The 22,896-nt window shown below is 35.9% G+C and overlaps 1 protein-coding gene across 1 annotated transcript; it reads left to right on the top strand.

Annotated features, from left to right (window-relative positions):
• The first annotated feature begins 2,057 nt into the window (after positions 1-2,057).
• On the top strand, positions 2,058-16,443 carry LOC105456957. The gene is made up of 4 exons (XM_011701350.1): positions 2,058-2,469; positions 6,613-6,732; positions 11,501-11,588; positions 13,854-16,443. Exons 1-4 carry the CDS (start codon positions 2,363-2,365, stop codon positions 13,872-13,874), a joined length of 336 nt encoding a protein of 111 aa, XP_011699652.1. The 5' UTR covers positions 2,058-2,362; the 3' UTR covers positions 13,875-16,443.
• The last annotated feature ends 6,453 nt before the right edge of the window (positions 16,444-22,896 follow it).

Genomic DNA, 22,896 nt, shown 5'->3' with positions numbered 1-22,896 from the left:
ATTCGAAAAAAGCATTCCTGTGTTAATTCTACGTCTAAATAAAATCTTTCCGAGGAAAAAGCATTACATACATTGCACAATACAGAGAATTAACGATAACAATTTGAAAAATAATACAAAAGACGATATATGAAAACATGAACACAATTTTGAAAACGAAACGTTGCGAACGATAATAATGATGCATTCGTGTTAATTTTATCGTTGAATAAAATTCTGCAACTTCAGCAACGAGAGAAGAATCGTAGTAAATGATAACAAGCAACAAATGAAAGTAGAAAAAAATTGCGTTTTTTTGCCACTTTTAACATTTTCTTCCGGAAAACGGAAATTAGTTTCTAATTAATGAACCCAACGGCATCTGAAAGTATCATTCAAGAGCTTTCGAATAAATTTTTATAACGTATGATTTTTTTCATCAAGTTATGGCTGTTTGAATTTTATAGATTATTTTTTATACACTGTGTTTAAAAAAACACTTTTTTCTCTCTTCAAAGTGACCAAAGCACTTTCATTCCAATTTACTCAAAATCCTGACGTGCTAGGCGAATTCTTCAAACGGCATCGTGTTCAACACGAAAAAAACGCCTCGAGAAACGTATGGAGAGAGAAAAAAAGTGATTTTTTTTGTGACACAGTGTATAAAAAGTCTAAAAATATATAATTCAAACAGCCATAGCTTGATGAAAAAAAAGTCGTATTACGGTCATGAACTAAAGTTCGTTTGAAAGCTCTCGAGTGATACTTTCAGATGCCGTTGAGTTCATTTAGAAACCAGTTTTCATTTTGTCGCAAGAAAATGTTAAAAGTGGCGAAAAAGCACCAGATTTTGCTACTTTCATTGCCAATTTACTCAAAATTTTGACGTGCTGGGGGAATTTTTCTAATGGCATCGTGCTCAGCGCGAAAAAATCTTCGGGAAACGTATGGCCGCGCTTCGGAGAGAATTTTGTTGTACCACAGTGTTATCATTAAAAAACATAAAATATTATCAATCCCCCGCACGATTCCATTTTTTTTGTACGTATCAGCCTCATCGCTTTTATTAGTCTTCCGTTACTCATCCTCACGTATGTCGTAAATGAAATATTGCATTGCCGAGACGATATAGCAGCTGATAATCGTTTTACTTCTCGTGCACGAAGCTAGGAACGGATCCTGTGCAAGCGAAAGGACCTTTGTCCCCTCCCCCTACCTTCGGTTCGCAGCGCGACGTGGGTGATGAAATGCGCGAGCCGGCCGCCCGCGCCGCGGTGACGCAGAATCACGTAATTTGTATATATTACATAAAAAAAAGTAATTAAAGTTTTTAAGTACGCGGCCATCGTAATTAGTTTCAAAGTATACACGGAGATATTGCTTCGAGTTGGGTAATCACACGGAGCGCGCGGAGAGTCCGGCGAATTTTCACGAACGCAAAGAGAGACGCGGGAGAGATTGGTACAAATCGTGGAAGAATAAAGAGTCGTTCCCGGGGCGAGACATCCCGGCGACTTGGCGCAACCGCTCTATTATTATTTTAAGTTTCTTGTTCCCCTTATTCCCTATTTTAATCATCCCCCCGCGATCTCGCGCGTATCCGAAAAGCTGCACATGCATACGCACGTCGCTTTATCAATTTTTATACGATCTAGCGAAAGAAGGAATCTGCCGAACGCGTGCGATAAGACGTACGTGACATGTGCAGGTTTGTCACATGTGCAGGTTGCGCGATGTATGTACATACTCAAATATGACGTGCGCCGCAACGTGCGGGGAGAGGAGGGGGGGGGGGAGGTGAGGGAATTGTTTGCTCCCAAAGGAGGTGGACGGGGGAAAGGGGAATAAAGTGGATTCGCAAGTTTAGAGAAGAGGGCCGGCGAGTGTATAAGGTATATTGCGCAAAAAACGAGGGTGGATCTCCGTGCCCCGACGACGTGGAGGAGGGAAGAGGGGAGGCACGATCTCGGCGACTACGACGACGACGACGACGACGGCGGCGGCGGCGGCAGCGGCGGCGGCGTGGGGATATAGGGAGGGCGGTAACACGGGTATATATGCTCGATGCGGCCGAGACTAGCTACAGTTCACCAGGAGGTTCAAAAGCGACGCGAGAAAGGAAGGATCATATCGGTCATACGCGCGATCGAGCTTGGGGATCGCAATATCAGTGAAGAGTCGACATAAAGAAGTAATTCTCGATATAGAGAGACGAAATTAGAGAGAGAGAGAGAGAGAGAGAGAGAGAGAGAGAGAGAGAAGAGAGGCAACAAGTGATCGGATCGGTGTCAGAAGACATATATATACTTGTGGCACGAACGTCGGCGATTAGCTTCAGCTCCCGTTCTCATCTCACTATAGATTGATTGTGGTGCACGCGAAGATGAATCTGTCGATCGGCACGTCGGTTCTATGCGTCCTGCTCGTGGCCCTGCTGTCGGAGACGGTGTACGCCAAGCCGGCCGCATCTCCTTGGTATAATATGCAGAGGTATGTAACACGATCTCTCTTCTTCTTCAGCAACCCCCCTCGCAATCTTACCCCTAGATGTAGTCCGCTTCCTCTTAATTTCTCCGCTCAATTCTATCTTGCGTATATCGCAGTTGATGCCACTTCTTTCCTATTAAGGGGGCATATACACCTATAAGACACGTCGAAAGTCTAACTTTGCGAATTTTTTTACAGAAAAACGAAAAGAAATAGAGAAGTCAGGTTTGGTTCATTGAAAAGATCATATTTTTTTCTTGTTAAATATATATATATATATTTGATTAAGAAATTATTAAAAAAATGGCTTCGCTTTTTAACTTTTTCATAGTCGTGTTTTGAAAACGGCTTTTGCGATGATCACTGCTGTTTTTACAGGATTCATCTGAAAGCAAAATGCAACAAGTTATACATAAAAAGTTAAAATATAGATCTAGTTCCCTACGAAGCTGTTTTTCAAAATATTGCATTTGGATAATATGGCAGCTGGTCAAAGTCAACATAGCGATTTATCACTTTAAATATCGCTCGTTTTTTAGCTTTGGCAAAAAAAATGAAGGATCGTAAAAAAATCCTATGTACGGAAGTTTTTAATGTCTAGAAAAAGCGTATAAAATTGCAAGTTAAACGGTCACAAATCATTTTCGAGATATAGTGGTCACGCGTTTTGAAATGCACGTTCCGAGAAAAACGCGTTTAAAGTTTTACATTCAGATTACACTGCAAAAATATTAAAATATTTTCACTTACATTAAATCATCTACTTCTGGGCCATAAAGCAAACCCTCTGCTGAAGTAGATGTTTCCAAAAAATCGCTTTACGATCCGATCGCAGACATGACGCAACAGATCGTGTTTGATACGTCAAGCATGATTTGAGCGATGTTTAGCGCGCTCGAATCTACTCAACTATAATTTCGTGTAACTGTTTCATCTTTCGTCGGATTGACCTAAAGCTTTATAAAAACATTCTTAAGACATAATACTTTAAAAATATGTATTTAAAAAAAATCGATTTTTTTTACCTCTCTAAGTGTATATATATATGCCCTCATAAGTACGCGAAAAGAATGGTTTTGCTGAAATATCTAAAACTTTAGCTACTTCAACTAGAAATATAGATTGAAAATAATTTTGTGATACCATTAGAATTATCGAATAATTATGTAAAAAATTCAGGCATGCTACAAGAAATTTTGATATTCCAAAACTTTACAGAAAATAATTTTATAGGGCCACATTAAAATTATCAAATAATTATGTAGAAAATTCAAGCATGATGGGAATGCTACGAAAAAAATTGATGTAACAATTAGTTTGAATGTCCTATATAATTATTTTAATTCAAGTTCAACAAAATTATATTTCCAAATGAACACGGAAAGAACAATTTTGCTGAATCTAGATCTGAAAATAATTTTTGTTCAATAATCAAAATAATTTTGCGCGAAAGTCAAAATGTTTGCTAGAATATCAGAACGTTTTATAGCAACGCTTATCTGTTTTAACATTTCAACAAATTATTTTGATGATTCAGCAAAAAATTATTTTCAGATCTGTTTTCAGTAAAATTTTTAGATTTTTTAACAAAAATCGTTCTTTCCGTGAAGCTAGAGTTTTATATATCTCAGCAAAAAATTGTTCTTCCCGTATACCTTTGCCCTTATATATCCCTTTATCCATCGCCTTTCCGTCTTTCTAATCCAATTTTAATCTCTATTGCGCTATGTGTTTGGTATCTTAAATCTTCTTCCGAGATATACGCGGACGACAGAGAATCAAATTAAATCGAAGTTCCAAGGGGAATCGCGCGCCGCTCGGTTGTCGAACAATCGTATCCTCTTTCCAAGAAGCGTACGGGATGCCGTGAGGCAATTCGTAAAATTATTGCGACACCTCGCTTTCTCCACGATCGACGGGATTCAAATTCAACGTCGATTTGATTTTTAATACGTCGCCGATCGTTCCCGTTCAATCGCGATATCGCGTTACCGTTTCTGCAGACAATAAAAAAAATTAGATTTATTTGAAATAATACGCGGAAAGAACGATTTTGTGCTGGATACACAGAACTGAAAATAATTTTGTTGGAAATTCAAATTGATCGCAGAAACGTCAAAACAGTCAAAACGTTTGGTATAGCAATGCTCATAATTTTTGAGTTTCCAAAATTATTTTGATGATCCAACAAAAAGTATTTTTAGATGCAGCAAAATTTCTGGATTTTCTAGCAAAATCGTTCTTTCCACGTACGATCTCTAATCTCACGTCGTTATTCAGATAACAGCCGCGCGATCGGCTGTATTGTATGAATAATTTAGCGCGAATAATTGCAAATAATGCGAGCAATAATTGGAAAATGATGTAGAGAATCTTAATTAGGCTCGGATCCAACGATCTCAATCTCTGTTGTCCACACGAACAAGGCGGCCGACTTCCTTTCTGAAACCTCCGCACGCGGTGATAACGTGTTTGTCGAACGTAGCCGAGACTTTGTCGCGCTCTATCTGTGTCGCGTATGCGCTTGTATGATTAGCGCACGGCTATTGAGACGACGCGAGTACGTCTTTTTTCCCCCGCCTCTCTCGTGTATCGAGATTAAAACTGTCGCGGTTATGATCGATTGTGGGACGGCTTCATATATACTCAAATTGGAATTTCCGAAATAATCTCCGAAGAAAGTCGCGCGAACTCAGTCAGTCGCCCGAGTAGAAATTTGGGTTCGATGCACGGAAAGAACGATTTTGCTGGAAGGTCTAAAAATTTTACTGGATACAGATCTGAAAATGATTCTTGTTGGACCGTCAAAATAATTTTGTTGGAAAGTTGAAAATGATAAGCATTTTTAACCTTCTAACAAAATTATTTTAATATTCCAGCAATCAGTTTGATTTTCCAATAAAATTATTTTGATTGTACAATAAAAATTATTTTTAGATCTATATCCAGCAAAATCGTTCTTTCCGTGATAGGAATCAGGATCAAATTAGGCATGCTAGATTTGACGTTCAGTCCTAATTCGGCTATCCAATCTGGCACTGATAAGGGATGTAACGCGTTTCAAAGATTTGGACCTGATCATGTATGCCATGGTATTGATATGGCAATTAGAATAATATCCTGATCAGGTATGGCATACATCAGGTCCAAATCTCGGAAACGTGTAATTACATTGCAAATCCAAATGTGTATACGTGCCTCAATATGCGATTTAGTTTTTCGTGTAAAAATAATATTATATTACACACAAAAAAATGGAAATTTACACATTCAAACGTGCAGTAGTATAGTAGTATATTATATATTTACACGAAAAATCACACACTTATATTGAGGCACTTTTTATACATTTGGATTTGCAGTGTAGTAATAAATTTAAAATAAAGATATTATAAATTTTTTAAATTATTATATATAACATTAATTTTATGTATTGCATAAGAACTTTTTAAATCAAATTTTAAGTACAAATTCAGAATACATATTTAAACATTAAATGTTAAATTTAAATAATCACTTCAAGAGAAAAATACAAAAATAGTTGCTAACGATACAGAAATGTAGATAAAGAAAAGGTATAACAAAATAGAAAGATGTTATGCTGATCCGAGGAAAATACGAAAGAAAAAAATTAAAGAAAGATAAAAAAATAAATTACGCGTTTAAAGAGCCTAATATTGTATTTTAATAATAACCGAATTTGCTATATAAATTTAATTTTAATATAAGAATCATGTATTTAATATAATATTTTTAATTAAAATTTTAAGATAGGTATACTAAATCTGAAATATACGTGCCAAATCCGGTAATTATTTGAATCTTTTCCATGCACACCGGACATAAACAAAAAATTATATAATTTCTTATAAAATATAAAGATGTACATATTTACATTTATGTATATATTTTTTATAAAAATTATTTAATTCTTTGCTTCTGTCCGGCATATGGAAAAGGCCCAAATAATTACTTGATTTGATATGTCGAATCTGGCACACCTTGTCAAAATTTATATTTGAGTCTGATCTGGCGCAAGCTAAATCTAATATGCCGGACCAAATTTTTATTCGGATCCTTACTGACGCCTTTCCTGTCGAATCGATCCCTACGAGAATATTTTGTAACATTGTCGATTTATTGCAGACCGCGATATAAACGCCAGTCCGACCAGAGAATGGCCGAGCTCGAGACACTTTTGGCGCTGGAAAAAGTGAAAGGCATCGTGGTGCCCATAGGATTTGGAGTAGTCGACCCCAAAGTCGTGTAAGTTCATCTTTTAATTTATTGTTTTGAACAATGATAGTTAATAATTTATTAATTTTCACACACACACACACACACACATATTTCATATATTTGTTTAATTGATTTTTCAAGTATATTTCTGAGCACAATCATTTACACAGGATTTCCTTTTAAACGTATATTAAGAGAACAAAAAGTGCTGTGCAAAAGTGTTCGATAATCTTATACGATTAAAAGCGTCGCTTTAATTCGATAAATTTAATTACTGTGCCATCGTAACGCAGATAAGATTAATTGCTATAGGACGTTAATCGCGTCAAGTTATAAAAATTGTACAATTAATTTTATTAATTCTTTGAATATATATTTCTAAGCGCTTACTTCGCGAAACTTCCTCGTAAATATATATTTTAAGAGGGCAGAAGAATGCTATCGCGATAATCCTGTACAAGATTAAAATCGTCTATTCGCTGAAATTTACGTCAAATTGAATAACTGCGCCGTCGTAACGTAGACAAGATTAAATAGTAATCGCGAGCAAGTTAATCATAATTATGATAAGAATTACGCATATCATTAATCTTTCTTCAATTTCTAAACGCAATTGCTTGTTTGCGGAACTCAGTTTTACACGTATTTTCAAAGAGTATTAAAAGGAAGTATTTTACGAAAACAGAATAAAATGCTACCAATGGCGAAATTAAAATTTTCCGTTTGCTAAGATATTTACCAACTTCTATTTAGTTGCGCCATCGTAACGCAGATAAAATTAAATGATAATCACGAGGAAGTTAGTCACAATTACGATAGGAATTATGTCACTAATCTTAAATACATTTTTAAACGCAATTGCTTGTACGCAGAACTTTCTTTTGAAACGTAAAAACAAACTTTTAAACTAGTAAAATGATGAACTTTACGAAAACAAAAAAAATGCTGTCGCGATAGTAAAATTAAAATTGTTTGTTTGCTGAAATTGCCAATTTCCACCGTTGCGCCATCATAATGCAAACAGATTTAATTATAATATGGTAGGAGAATAGTTATGTCGTGAGACTTGTACCATCAATTTTATTCCTTTTTTCAAATAATATATTTCTACGCGCAATTACGCGAAATTTTCTCTTCGATGACTTTAAAAGGGTAAAAAGACCCTACCAATTGTCTTAAAATTAAAATCCATTAGCTAAAATTTATCAAATTTAATCTGCGTCATAACGCGCGGACAAAATTAAATGCGAAGAAGTTAGTTGTGTCACGCGATAAGAATTAATATCATATTATATTATATTAATTTTTCAAATTATATTTTTGAACGCAATTGCCCGCGGGACTTTCTCTGAAAAATGATTTTAAAAGGGCAAAAATGCTACCAATTAATCCCAAATTAAAATCTCTTCGCTGAAATTTCATTAAATTTTCAACAAATTCAATTTATTGCGCCACCGTAACGCAAACAATTAAATGGCAAAGGAAGTTAGTCATAAAATAAAAATTATATCATTAACTTTACTAATTTTTTAATTTTACTAATTTTTCAAACATATTTTTAAATACAATATGCTTTACGCGCGAAATCTCTTCCGTAAACGTGTTCTAAAAGAGCAAAAAGATATACTATCGATAATTCCAGGGCTAAAATCGTTCGTTCTGCGATTCACCGACTTTTATCGCGCTCCTTTATCGCGCGTTGCATCGCGAGTAACGTCAAAGGGATTAAATGGTAACCGCGAAGAAGTTAGTCATCACGATAAGTATGATACCTCCCTCTTTCAATTCTGGGAATTTCCGTCACCCTTCTAACGAGCGTATACGTACGTATATGCATATACCATTGTTGCCAGATACGCCCGATGGGAAGTATTCTTGATATTGAAATTACTAAATCTTATATTACAACGGTTACGTCAAATTTCTCTCTATCGCTTACGATCCGCGCTCTTTTAACAAACAGTATAGATAAAACATTTTATATATATCGACGCGATGCCGTTAAAGATTTCATCGACCGCCGCGTTGCACTTGTTGCTTCTTCCTCGAGCCTCTAAATAGCCTGCGTACCAGTATGGCGGTTAAAGGATTACATAAAGAGGGAAAGAAAGTAGAAGAGAAGAGGCTAACGAGAGAAGAGTCGCCCGCGACTTGGCATATATATTGAAAGATGGAAAAAACAAATGCCATACGGAAAGAAGAATTTTGCTGAATCCAAATGATTGCTGAAAATAATTTTTGTTCAATAATCAAAATTATTTTGTGCAAAAGTCAAAATAATTTCTAGAATATCAAATTTTATAGCAATACTTATCAGTTTTAACAATTCAACAAATTATTTTGATGATTCAATAAGAAATTATTTTCAGATCTGTTTTTAGCAAAATTTTTAAATTTTTTAACAAAATCGTTCTTTCCGTGCGCTTTGAACATTTCAATATATTCTTACTTCGGTATTTTCGGAGTGATATTTAAGCCGTGCGGAAAAGTGATGCAACGGTACGCGACGATATAAAGTTTTTGGGACTGGTAGTTCAGTAAATAAGCGCTCTTACGCGCGCTTTCGCGAATATCGATTTCAGCGAAAAAAATTAGAAGGAAAAAAAAAGACAACGAAGCGCGTGCGCGCTTTCGCGAATACGCTTACAAATTGCAAATGCAATGACACCTACTGAATAACATAATTGCATCGAGAGAGACGACCGATCAAGGAAAAAAGGAATAGAGAGACTGAGAAAGAGAGAGAGAGAGAGAGAAGACGCGCGATCGCGACGAACGAGGATGAGAAGAAGGCAACGGTAGTAAATGGAAACCTCTAACTGGGTTACTTCTCGTTGAATGCTTCGTGAATAAATTTCTATCCGGATGTTGTTCTCGTCCGGCGGCATTTCTGTGAAAAGGCACCCTGTGTGCGAGCCAGCGAACGCCGCGATATCGCTCCCTCCTCTCCTTCTCTCTCTCTCTCTCTCTCTCTCTCCCCCCCCCCTCTCCCTCCCTCCCTCTCTCTCTCGTCGTTATCACGCGCGTAAATTAATTGACGATATTTGACGATGTCAACCATGTCCAACATCGCGTACGTAATTATAATTACGGGGAACATGAATATCGTCGAGCGCTGTGTACGCTCCCTTCGGCGATGACTGACAAGCCCGGCAGCCCGAAACGCGCAGACTTCTTCGCTCGATATCTTCGATTATTGCGTAAACGCGTATATTAACAACCGAAGTCACGGTGTTACCGCGGAGTGTCGAGTAACACCGAATAATGTATGCGACCCGAATAACGTGCTAAATAAGATACAGCTGATAGTCGCGCGACATGTACAAGTGCGTCGTACAAATTTAATGAAAAAAAAAAAAAAAAAAAAAACGGAATACATGTATATAATCCGTGTCATTTTTGTTTTGCACGTTCATTGGGAATTTACGAACTCCGAACTTTGAGCCAGTCGAGAGGAAAAGAAAAGAAGATGAAGAGCGCACGTGATTGCAATAGGAACGCGGAGCGACCGCGCGATTTCGCGCAGGCGAACACGATCGACGCGCGGCGGAGCGACAGCGAGTAGCGCGATACCGCGAAAAATTAGATACGAAATTTAAAAATACCTCGCGCGCCCGTAAATACGGATGCGACGCGATTGTGCACTCCTCATTAATAGTCGCCCATTATTACGCGAGACCTCCTTTTCGCGTATCTTGACGCGACGGCGTTATCGGGGAGGGCAATTAATTGAGCTCTTTTGATAAACAAATTATGCGACGACAGATATATTGCCACACTCGTTCCACGGGGGGGCCCTCGTATTATTTACGCGCGTGTAACAACCGTTCGGTCAGCGATAAGACATCGCGTCGGATATATTATTGCTTCGCGGCAGAGATCCTCAGCGATTGCATGATTATTGCGTGACTGTTGCATGAGTATCGCGTCGGATGGCGTTATCTCGCTTCCTCTCTTACGGCACAAACATTCAGCATGACCGCGCGAATTTATCTGGAACGCGACGGCCGTTTCTAAAGAAAGACTTAATGTTGATATAGAAATTCAAGTGACCTGTATATTATCAAAACGCATAAACATTTTATTGCCGTCGTGACGATTTAAACTACATGTATAGATTATTTGTTAAAAATTAATAATAATAATAATAATAATAATGATAATAATAATTATGATGATGATGATGATGATGATGATGATGATGATGATAACTTTATTAAAATGTTGGAAATAAATGATGTTTAGATACAGTATTAGAGAGCATTTTAAAATGAGACATCAGCAATTAGGCTGCTTACAAATCTTAAAAGATACAACATAAACAAAAATTAATATAACAATAATAATTATTATTATTATGATTGTTGATGATGACGACGATAATAATAATGACAAAATACGAATATCCAGTGTCGGTTGTTATTGATAATTTATATACTTATGAAATATTTATAAAAGTAAGTAATAAATTGATACAATTGATACATTTGATATAATTAATACACAGAAAAATAATGTAATGACAGTATTAGTCTAATTAAAAATAACCTTAATTAATTCAATAACAATATTAATGAAACAAACATTTTAAAACAAAAGCATATTTGTTTCATTAACGTTGTTGAATCAATTTTTATTAAGATTACACATCATTTTTAATCGCACTGCTATCAGTACATCATTTTCTCCCCACATACATATAAAACTATCAAAGTAGTAAGATCAATGATCGATTGACGTTCCACGTTCGACGGAATCGACTTTTTGACCATCGTTTTTACCATTGTGTTCGTAGAGGCCGTAAACGGAGAGCCATTATCTCGGAGGAAAAACTGCAAAATCTCCTGAAAATGCTCCTTGAAAACGCGGACCAATCGCTGTGGGTAAGTGTTAAGTAATCTCTCGACATCGTCGAGAGATCGATGCGCGCGTAATATACGTATATATTAGGGTGAGTTGAAAATAAATTTTTTTTGAAAATCGATTAGTAATACCCCTCAGAAGTTAGCTACGGACCTCAATAAAGTCTGAGTAAAATTTTATCGAAATCGATTAATATCTTCAGATTGCCCCTCGACTTTGAAATTAGTAAGTTTATGCATTTCTTACAAATTTTTAAAGCAACTGTGTGTTTTCTTTACACCAATCGATTCATCTCATTATTCTGTGCCTATCAAAATATTAGGTATCATTATTATCAAGAAATCAATAGTTTGAGATATTTCATATTATATATCGAAATATGGCATGATAAAGTATAAAATATCTCGTAAAATATTGATTTTTCGATAACTTTACCTTAATACTTTTATATGCAGAATAATTAGAGAAATCGTATTATGTAAAAAAATATAGGTATATAATTCCGTTTAAAAAAATTGTTGTGATCTTGATCTGATCTTAACGACGCCATGTAAAATAAAATTAGTGATATTTTCTTATGTACCTCCTCGAACCGTACAATTGTTATTTGAAATATTTTTCCATATCTATCATATTTTTCGAGAAATTTTAATATATTATTTAAGAATATATTTCGGACCCGTCATTTTAAAATGTATACTTCTGACCTCAAATTCGTGTTCCAAACCATATTGAGGTCCATAATAACTTTTGGGGGATATTACTAATCGATTTTCAAAAAAAAATTTTTTTCGGCCCACCCTAGTATATATATACTATTAGGACTGAAAAAAATGTATATGTATATATCGCACACACAATCTTCTCTTATCACGCATGTGATACGAATCCTTGTTTCGCGCACAAATGTCGCAGTTACGAGAACTTTCACGTAGAATGTAGATAATAAAGCAGCACGTAGAACGGTCGTATGGTTATCGAGCGCGACTAGATCGTATGTATGTACATGCTTCATTTTCGGTGATACGTGTGGTACCTCACCACCAGAAACCGCGTCGCAAGTCGTAAACGCTTTCGAATACACACGCTGTTCGCGGGCGTTCCCTCGTGACCGATCGTTTATCATGCGTCCGCTCGCGGGCGGATAATACTTGTTAATTTTACGACTGAGAAAGGTCGCGCTCGCGCGAACCCCAGGCAGCGTGAGCGGTGCGTGTCGCGAAATTTAATGAACTGCTGAACGTAATTAGCGGCGCGGGCTCTCCCGGCACGAAGTCTCCGAGATGCGACGTGCGACGCTCACACCTCGCGCGTTACTGGGTTTCTCTTCGCGTCGGTTTATCCATTTTTTTTTCCCTTCTGCTCATATCGGATGATAAGTGAGCGCATAAAACGTGAGACGCAACTCTATTGTTGCGCTTTGCGTTTCGTAGACGCGATTTTGCCATACTGCCGGTCAAAAATTTGAGATCGTCAATTGAAAATCTTCTTTACAAGATAAAATCAAACTTACGCGTTATAATTATTTTACTTATTGTTTTGTAATGAAAAAAATAATATGAAAGACCAAATATTTGAGATCAATTGAAAATCTTTGTGAGAAGCATTCAAACTTATACATATTATAATTATTTAACATATTTTTATTTTACTTTATTTATTTTATAATGAAAATATAATCTAAAAAATATTAATATATTTTTGTAAGTTCTACGGAAAATATTTTTTAAAAAATTTTTATATACAAGAAGGATACAGAATTCTAGACGAGAATATTAGATACTTTTCTCGTCAAAGTAGCCGCCCTTACTTTTTTTATTAGTCTATATTATATAATCTAGCTACACGTTTATTTACTTTTTTTGACGGAAGACGTACTCTTCCACCCATCTTCTAAAATAGTACGCAGCTTGCAGTTTTCGGAAGAAAAAGCTTTATAACCATAGTCCATTTTGTTGAAACGATGCGATGTTAATTGTGTTAAATATAACGCCTATATTTACTTGCAAATTAAGAAAAAATATCGAGCAAAGCATGAATCAAACTTTTTAGTAAGGTTAGTAACTTTTAAGTAAGGTTAACTGGAATACCCTTCAAACTTCATATACGCGATCTCGAACTTTTCGGCCGGCAGCGTATGTATAGATCTTATCAGAAGGAGACTCGATGACGCTATCGCGGTAATACATTTGCGACAGTCGCCCGGTACGTCGTCCGGGCTCACAATTGTGAATCTGTCGTCTCAAGATCGGAACTAATTCTATTTTCTCTATTCTAATTTGCAGGAGGATCCGCAGAAGGAGTAAAGAGACTATCAGCTGATTTAATTCGAAGGCTTGGTGCCGCTCGAGAATGAGGCGAAAGTCAGGAAAGAGAGGCGGGAGAGAGAGAGAGAGAAAGAAAGAGAGAGAGAGAGAGAGAGAGAGAACGGAGGAGGAAAGAGTGTGTGAGAGAGGAGAAAGAGGGGGGGGGGGAGAAGTAGACAATTAGAAAGATACACTCATTCACACATACAGACACTCATACACATACACTCACACACACGCACTCACGCACACACGCACGCACATTTAATTTGATCTCTCAGCCGTGATCCGTCGACAGCGCACTTCACTACGGACCAGCCTCCGTCCGAGCTTCCAATTTCTTCATAAACTTACGCCTTAAGAAATAAGTAATTGGCACTATCGACGAGCGTTGAAGGAAATGCACGTTACGCGCCTGAGGTGCTAAAAGGACGCTTGGGAACGGCAACAGCGGGAGACAACGAAAGCGTAAACGGCGAAAATTACCGTGCAAAGTGTACCCGCGCGGTACATATCCTTGGAGCGGTGAAGAAAGAAACTTGGCGCACGATCGTGTCGCAGAACTGCGTCCTTTATTTAAGTATTCGAGGCTTAACGAGAAAACAGTATTTTATAGCGAGTTTTCGTGAATTTTAGTGAATGCCGTTTTAGTATTCGCGTACAATGTGTAAACAAGCAATTCGCAAGATACGCTCTTTAATTTCTCTCGACGCGCAAAAAAAAAAACGTCCGCCGAACGCGCGAACCGCCTACTCGCCGGGCGGCGAGTTCGCGGATCTTGTTCATCGGGGTTCAATTTCGTCTCGCATTTTTTTTTCACAGCCGCGCGACTCTATATCGCTTTCGTTTGCACTGTACCGAAACGCTTGGATCTTCTCGTGAGAAAGCGCACGATCGTATTCCGACCGCGGCTCTCCTCGAACCGACCGGCGGCGTTTAGTCAGCCGCTGTATACGCGAAACGCCTACATGACAATTTCGTGTAGAAAGCGCAAGATCATTCTAACCGGCTTTTCTCGATCGCGTCGGTTTTCCACCGCGCGTGAAATCGCGCAATCACGATGCGATGACGCACGATCATTCGCGCCGCGGCCTTGAAGAGAGACGAGATGGAGATCGACGTCGACAGTTTCGCTTTTGCTGAAAACGTTGAATCTTAACGATAGATGAATCTCGAGTGCGTCATATAGATCTCACCTCGCCGCCCGAACGATTAGATCCAATGCGTAATTTTAGTTACAATACATGTACATAACGAGATCGATTGCGCGTCGAGCCAGAGAAGATAGACAAGTATAGAAGCACGGATGCACGTGTGTTAGTGTGGTACCCGAAAACACGAAAATTAATAAAAAATATAATAATTTTATTAATTTTATTATAATAAATTTTATTATAATAAATAAAATTAATAAAATTTTTTTTACTTTTTAATAACTTTATTAATTTTATTAATAATAATATTAATGAAATTGGCTGGGGTACTTACTAAGAATCTTAGTACCCCAGCTTGTGATTCCGATATGTAGATCCGCGTGTTCTTCTATACTCGTCTATATATCTTCTCTGGCCGAGCTGCCTTTCAAATAGATTTCTTCTTTCGAAGAATAAATTGAAGACAGCAGCTTACAATTGCGGTCGCGTTCGCGACGAAGCTATCGCGAGCGACGTTTGTCAAGCGAATCTTGCGAATTATATTCGGCGGGTTTCCTTTTAATTAGGGCGGACTATTTATTGCAAACAATTCGTCGGAATTAATGTCCGCTCTGCGTCCTCTTCTGCGTTCACCAAAGGACCAAGATTAACGTTTTAATCGCGCATCTTGAAACTCGATCTTAAACGTCGCGATGCGAGCGGCACGTATTGCATTCCGGGCTCGGCCATGTACGTTTATATATGTATGATTCTTATTTAGTTTTGTTTTTTCTCTCTTTTTATGACGTTGATAGAGCAATGGTAGATAGAAAAATTGCGTTAGACTAAAAGGAATGTATTAATTTATTCGATATGGGATTAATAATGATGACATATGTATATCGAAAGACAGCACGCACGAGGTACGACGTGACATTATCGCAGCACGTTGCCAATTCGAGCTCTATAGACGAATTTTATTTATTTTGTAAGTGTTTTGATTTTTTTGGAGATTGTTTTTAGGTATTGTTAGTATTATTTAATGATTGGACTCGGCCCCCTCGTCGGCGCCCCAGCGAGAGTCCACGTTCCTTACTACTTACTATATTTATCGTCATTTGTAATGTCTACCGTTTTACCTGTATACCTTATATTTATTGTATATTTATTACTTATTTATTTATCTATTATTTATTTATTTATTTATTTATTCATTGAATGCGGACGCGCGACTATATGCGTGAATTTTAGGACGTGAATTTCGCAAATCGATTAATTTTTAATAAGATTTTCTCGCTGTAATCGAGCACCTTTACCACACATTTACCGTTTCTCTTTTCTCATCTTACTAATCACGTCGTCGGATTACTTTGAAAAAAAAACATGTATACGCGATTATAAATGCAATAAAAGGAATTAATCGATTATTCATGCAATTTGTTCTCGTTTCTTCATTGCGTATCCTTGTTCGCTTTCGCAGACAGCGTTCCGTTAACGAAGTTAAACATTACCGATTGCCATTCTTCAACTCTATAGAAGAGAAGAAAATATTGGATCGAAAAATTGCTAATTCGAGTGACAAATTTTATTTATTCTGTAAATTTTTTATTTTAAGAAATCTTAAATACTGTTAGACGGAAAGAATGATTTTTGTTGACGTATATAAAAATTAGGCCAGATATATCTGAAAATAATTATGTTAAATATCAAAATAATCATGTAAAACGTTTCAAACATGATGAGATAATATGCAAAAAGTTTTGATATTTTTATAGCAATCAGTTTAAGCATATATTTAATTATTTAGATTCAATATATATTTGTATCTAAATTTTTAGACACTGCAACAAAGCTGTTTTTTTCCTGTAGTAATTAGACTCGCTCTGTATCTGCAAATTCTTTCTTATTTATTGTTTTATATATATAATTCCTACCGAAACGGATTTACTTGTATACATTTTTATTTATTTACTTAATTGTTTATTTATTTATTTATTTAATTCATTTATTGGGTTTAACATTAATGCACTATGCATAAATTTTATGATGTTTATATGTATAAATTTAACTCTGGCAAAAATTATTTTCAAAATTCTTTATATAATTTTTAAAAATTTTTATATAAATTTCAGGATTTTGCAAAATTCTTATATAATTTTTTTTTTTTTTTAATTTCTCAGATTTTTTATATAAATCAAAACACTTTAAAAATGTTAAGAAAATCTACGTATATCTTTTTTTTAATTCTTTATATATATGTTTATAATATACTATTATAAAATATACTTTATAATATAATAATTTTAAAATATTTTTAAGATTTTATAAATTTCTTATTCTATAATTTTTCGAAGAAAACTTATTCCGTAAATAAAATGTTAGAATGTCGGCAGCCTAAAAACAAATTTGAGCATGTCAGCAAATGCATCTACATTTTTCTGTTGACAGAATATCACTTATATTAGTTAATAAATTAGTAATAGAAACCAAGCAAAACTTGCTGATAAAAAAACACCTGATTTGTTCGTGCTGAAATCTCCAAAAATTGTTAAAATGAAATAAATACATTTTTGGATATTGAAAAAAGAGAAAGCAAAGATCATTTTGAGTGCAAAAGTACAAGTAATACAAAGACCTAGTACGGTATCTCGCGTCAAGTTTACGCGAAGTTCACACAACGATTGAATAAATTATCATATTATGACTTTATGAATCCATTCTAAGCAGAATCCTACAGCTTGTAATTTATCCTCATAAAACTTGTAAGAACTTATCACTAAGTGCTTACAATTTGCTTTATGCAATATTCCAGCAAACATTTTGATTGTGAGATGTTGCCAAATGGAAAACAAAGGCCAGCGAACCAAAACCAAAGATAGAGCTTACTGTATCAGTAAGCTCTGTCTCCTCAGTTGGATACAGTCGAATCTCAAGGGAACAGAAAAACCCTTTGAATTATAGAGTTTTCGACTTATCGAAATTCGAGTAAAAGAGGGTTAATATGGAAATTCGACTTATGGAGGCTTTGTACGAAAGTTTATAATTTTCTGATTATAATCGTTTTTAGAGGAAAAAAAGTCAATATTGAACAGTGAATTATTTATTGCATACATATAATAAATGTAATCATAAAACAAAATATCAGGCTATTATTCATAGCTACACATAAATATAACTTCGAATTATAGAGGTAGCGATAATGGAAGTTCGACTTATAGAGGTCTGGCTACTTTAAATCCGAGTTACAGAGGTAAAATAATACATCTAAATGTCTGACAACTAATTAAAAGAGTTAAGGTAGGTTTTATTTCAATTTATAGAGGTTTTTCGCAGCAGAGAAAGGAATGAATAAATTTTTCGTTTTACAGAAGTTTTCGAGTTGTAGAGATTCGAGCTATCGAGGTTCAACTGTACCTTTGATGTTCACCAAAGAACGTATTCTGAAAAACATATTCCAAAGTCAAATTGAGGATAACACGGGAGCAGCAGATCTAACAATAGCAATGAGACTACAATCTGGCATAACAAACAGGACAGACTTATTTATTGCAAAGCACATGTTATTACATTTTTTAGATATTTGCTGACACTGCTTGCAATAGCAAAACTGCTTGGCATTTACCATCGATCAATATATTCGGTATCTGCTTGCTGTTAATTTCTCGTAATTCTTACGGCTAGCAAGAAGTTGTCTGTAAAGATCCTATAACATTTTCTGCAATTGCAAATGTAGCAACACTTGCAACAAATTATATTTACCAAAAGGTCACAGAATGACAATTCTGTCATATATTTTGTCAATAAAGATTATTGCACATTGACGGAAGTGCATTAAGAATTAGACAGAATTGACAATAACAAAATATGTTTCCCATTTTGCGGCCTTTTGGCAAATATAATTTGTTGCAACATTTGCGATTGCAGAAAATGTTACAGAATCTTTACAACTTCTTGCTAGCCGTAAGAATTACGAGAAATCAGAGATATCGTACGTCTTACTATACGTATAGAATTATAAGTTCTTACAAGTCTTATAATCTCTCGAGAACAAGTTACGAGCCTTACGATTCTGCTTAAAATTGACTCATAAAAAATAAACGCAATGTACAATAATGTACAAAAACTTACAAAATGCGATTAAGTCGTATTAAAACACATGCACGTATATTGTATTATAATTTTTTAAATTAATTATATATATATATATATTTATATATATGTATACGTCCTTGCGTAAGCGGAATAAACTTGATCGCGTTGATCGTTCGATCGTAGAGGTGGACAGCGGAGAATCTAGCAACGTTGGTTTATCATGTCGCTACGAATTGACAGCTCGAGAAAACATATCTGTATTTTAGTTAATAAAGTTCTTATTTTAACGATATCTTTGAGTATTTAGTTCACGAGTGCGAGAGTGTCGAGTATACGCGTCGCGAATATAATACCTTCGATCCGCGCCACGGGCGTAACAATATACATGTATACACACATATAATAAATATAATAAATAAAAATATATTGATCCGAACGCGCCAAGCTTTTGTATATAACATTTGATCTTAAGACTTTATACAATTTAAGATTTACAATGAAATCCGCGACAAAATACACGGGGAAAAAATGATGTAATAATAACTTTAGCCTACAGCATTCAATTGAAACTAATACTGTTAATTCAATGGTTATAATGAAACAAATTGCAATATTAATAAAATACTATACTCCTGTTTTAATAAAATATTATTTATTTCATTAAATATTATTATTAAATATTTATTATTGAATGAACAAGATTATTTTCAACTAGACTGCTGTTGGCTAATGTTGTTAATGCAATATCATTTTTTTTTCTTCTGTACAGCGCAATGAAAGTGTCATGCGATATTGAACTATTTTTGAAGTTAATTACTTGTCGGTTAAAAATACAAAGAATAATAGTGTGATGAAACATTATTATAGTATTACATTATTTTGCACGTTACATTTTCTTTATAAAATGTATAGATATAAGTACAATAAAACATATTATCTTTGATTTTATTGGTAACTAATACAAAATTGGCGTTAGTTTTTTATATCAATCTTTTGTATGGAATCACATTTACTTATGGCGTTGTTTTTTATCTTTTTTTAAAAAAAAGTAAAAAAATTAGTACTTCTTTAATTAATTTTGTATAAATATTATCTGTTCGATTAGCAATATAAATCGAGCAGGTAGCATCAAGATCTTCGATCCAACGGCAAATTAGCAGAAAAAATCTTTGCAGATTTGATTGTCTAAAATATAAAGTTTGAAGAAGTTTAAAGTATTTTTCACAAATTTAAAATACAAAAAATTTTCAAGACAATTATAAGATATTATGAAAGAATTTTTTCATCTGGGAGAATTTTACAAATCAATTACTTTAAAGAGATTCCCTAGATAGCACAGAAAGTTAAAAAAGAATTCATTTTGTATATATTTATTTGTATGTTATATATCAATTCTGAGTTCATTTTCAGGTGCAAAATGAATTCTTTTTCAGAAAAAAAGACTTCTTGTATTTGAAAATTAACTCAGAATTGATAACATACTTTTTTTTGTTCTCTGCGCTATCTAGATCTCGCTATATCGAGCACCGACATTTTATATTATGTTTCTTTTCTCATCTATATTAATTATTAACTATGTCGTCGGATTACTTCGAACGAACGTGTGTATACGCGATTATAAATGCAATAAAAAGAATTAATCGATTATGCATGCGATTTATTCTCGTTTCTTCATTGCGTATCCCGTTCGCTTTCGCAGGCACGCAGCGAACGGATTTCCACGGACGAGTAAGTTATACCGTCTGAATATTACCGATCGCCATTATCCTCAATTCCGACGGAGGCGCGACGAGAGGGAGATGCCGGAGCATCGGATTGAAATACCAGCTGAAATTAAGTGATCAAATTCACGAAAATTTAGATTATAACTCCCTCTACAAAGACACAACGGAATTAACCCTTTCTGTCGGTAAATAAAATATATATAACGGGACTTCTCTCTCTCTCTTTCTCTTTTTCTCTCTCGCGCGTATATGCGCAATCACGTTGCTGTGTGTCATTATATTTATCGTACTTCGTTTTTACGTAATTTTTTTTATATCCAAGTGAAGATTAAACTTGTCGAGTATTATAATATAAATTTATATGACGCTTGAAAAATTAAAATAATTAAAATATTCCCGTGGAGGATAAATTTTATTAGGGGTGGCTGTATACAATTTTTTTTATTGCACGACATTTTCATTCGAATCATTAATAGAAAACATCATTCAGTTCGCAAAAATATTTTGCGTGTTGGTCACAAGAATTTCGGGTCTGCAGGATGCTGTTTAGCGAAATAAACTCCACTCTTCGTGACCGCCGGGCCAATTATACTTCGTACTACTTGTATCGCGCAGGAAGGGGCAACAACACGTACGTATGTCATGTGATTCAACGTGGCGCAATTAATATCTACATTAATTAACCAAACGGAAGATTAATTCCTATCGTCCCGAGCGTGGTGCGGCAATATAGTTCACTGTGCGCGAGTCGAGTTACAAATTGCTCGAAAATTCGCAGGTCATTCCACTCAAATAACGCTCGAACTTCTCCCCTCCGTTCCCTCCGATGGTAAAACACGAGCGAAAAAGTGTAGGACGGTAAACAGGAAACGGTAATGCAATCGCAAAATGATACGAAATAGAGATCTCTGGCGTCGAAATCCAATCGTAATTCACGTAAAGTGAAGTAACGCGGCGCGGCGTGATCTTGACTTTCGAATCGGTTGACGCCCCAATTAACGCGCGGTCGTCCGATATTTATCTCGTAGATACGTGCGACGTTATTCAACAAAATTCGTCACGCGTGGGCGCGATGGTGTGTGCAAGTTTCGCAACGGGAGGATCATCTGTGATGCCCGGGCCGACCGGTTTGTCACATCATGACAACATTATACGTCTCATCAGAATCGTGTTTGATCGCGCAATTGTTCTTCTTTTTCTTCTTCTTTTTCTTCTTCTTCTTTTTATACCACGAGGATTCATTATAACGCGATCAACACACGATCCCGTCGCGGCCGAGATGTATTTCGTCGTCGTCGTAGTCGTCGCCTCGAAATCAATGAAGTTTATCGTGACGAGTTATGAAATTTCATACGTATCTTCTCGCACGCCCCTTTCCTTTTTTGCGCAGCGCACTCGCGCGCCGCGCGGCGTTAGGCAAGAATGCCGTTTTTTCCTCTTTTTTTTTTGTCGATGCCACGAGGCTATGTACGCGCAGCACGCGCGCGGAAGGTTTCGTCATGTTTCATTACGCTAACGTATTCCCGACTTCAATATAATTATCACGAGGGGGAAGTAGGGAGGGGACGGAGGGAAAGGAATATGCTAATCGAAAAGACTTTCGATTTTGAATACACGCGCGATGCAGTCAACGTCGCCTTGATTCTATACACACTCGGAGGAGAGGGAAAATCGTTGAATCGACGGAATGATGTAAATATAGATTGTATAATATACATATCGTCGCGCTGAGGCGCATAAGTAATGTTCTAAAGTTCGCCGATGCGCTGCATCATCCTCTCGCGCTTCCGTATTACGATGCCGCGATAAAGATTTCGACGCGATCAAAATATAATAAGAGATTATAATGCCGGAAGTAAGAAGTAAAAAATGCGGCAAAGTCGTAAAAGACGGGCAGTATAGATGAGTGATTTCGTAATCGCTGATCCGTCTCTAATGACGTCTAATTGGTGTGTACATAACGAAAGTCCGCGCGCGGTCCGGAAGAAAAATTCAAAAGCGGCGACTAAACACACGCATTAGCGCGGGGCATTTCATAATATTGCGAGATATATATATATATATATATATATA

Source organism: Wasmannia auropunctata, unplaced genomic scaffold, assembly GCF_000956235.1.
Source record: "Wasmannia auropunctata unplaced genomic scaffold, wasmannia.A_1.0 LD335471.1, whole genome shotgun sequence".
Taxonomy (NCBI): Eukaryota; Metazoa; Arthropoda; class Insecta; order Hymenoptera; family Formicidae; genus Wasmannia; species Wasmannia auropunctata.
The sequence above is the reverse complement of the archived record's forward strand: the minus strand, read 5'-3'. Positions and strand labels throughout refer to the sequence as shown.

Excerpts from the sequence above, each read along its gene's own strand:
- LOC105456957 (XM_011701350.1), top strand. The coding sequence starts at position 2,363 with ATGAATCTGTCGATCGGCACGTCGGTTCTATGCGTCCTGCTCGTGGCC. Across the intron at positions 2,470-6,612 it reads CCTTGGTATAATATGCAGAG|ACCGCGATATAAACGCCAGT; the intron begins GTATGTAACACG and ends GATTTATTGCAG. Across the intron at positions 6,733-11,500 it reads GTAGTCGACCCCAAAGTCGT|AGGCCGTAAACGGAGAGCCA; the intron begins GTAAGTTCATCT and ends TTGTGTTCGTAG.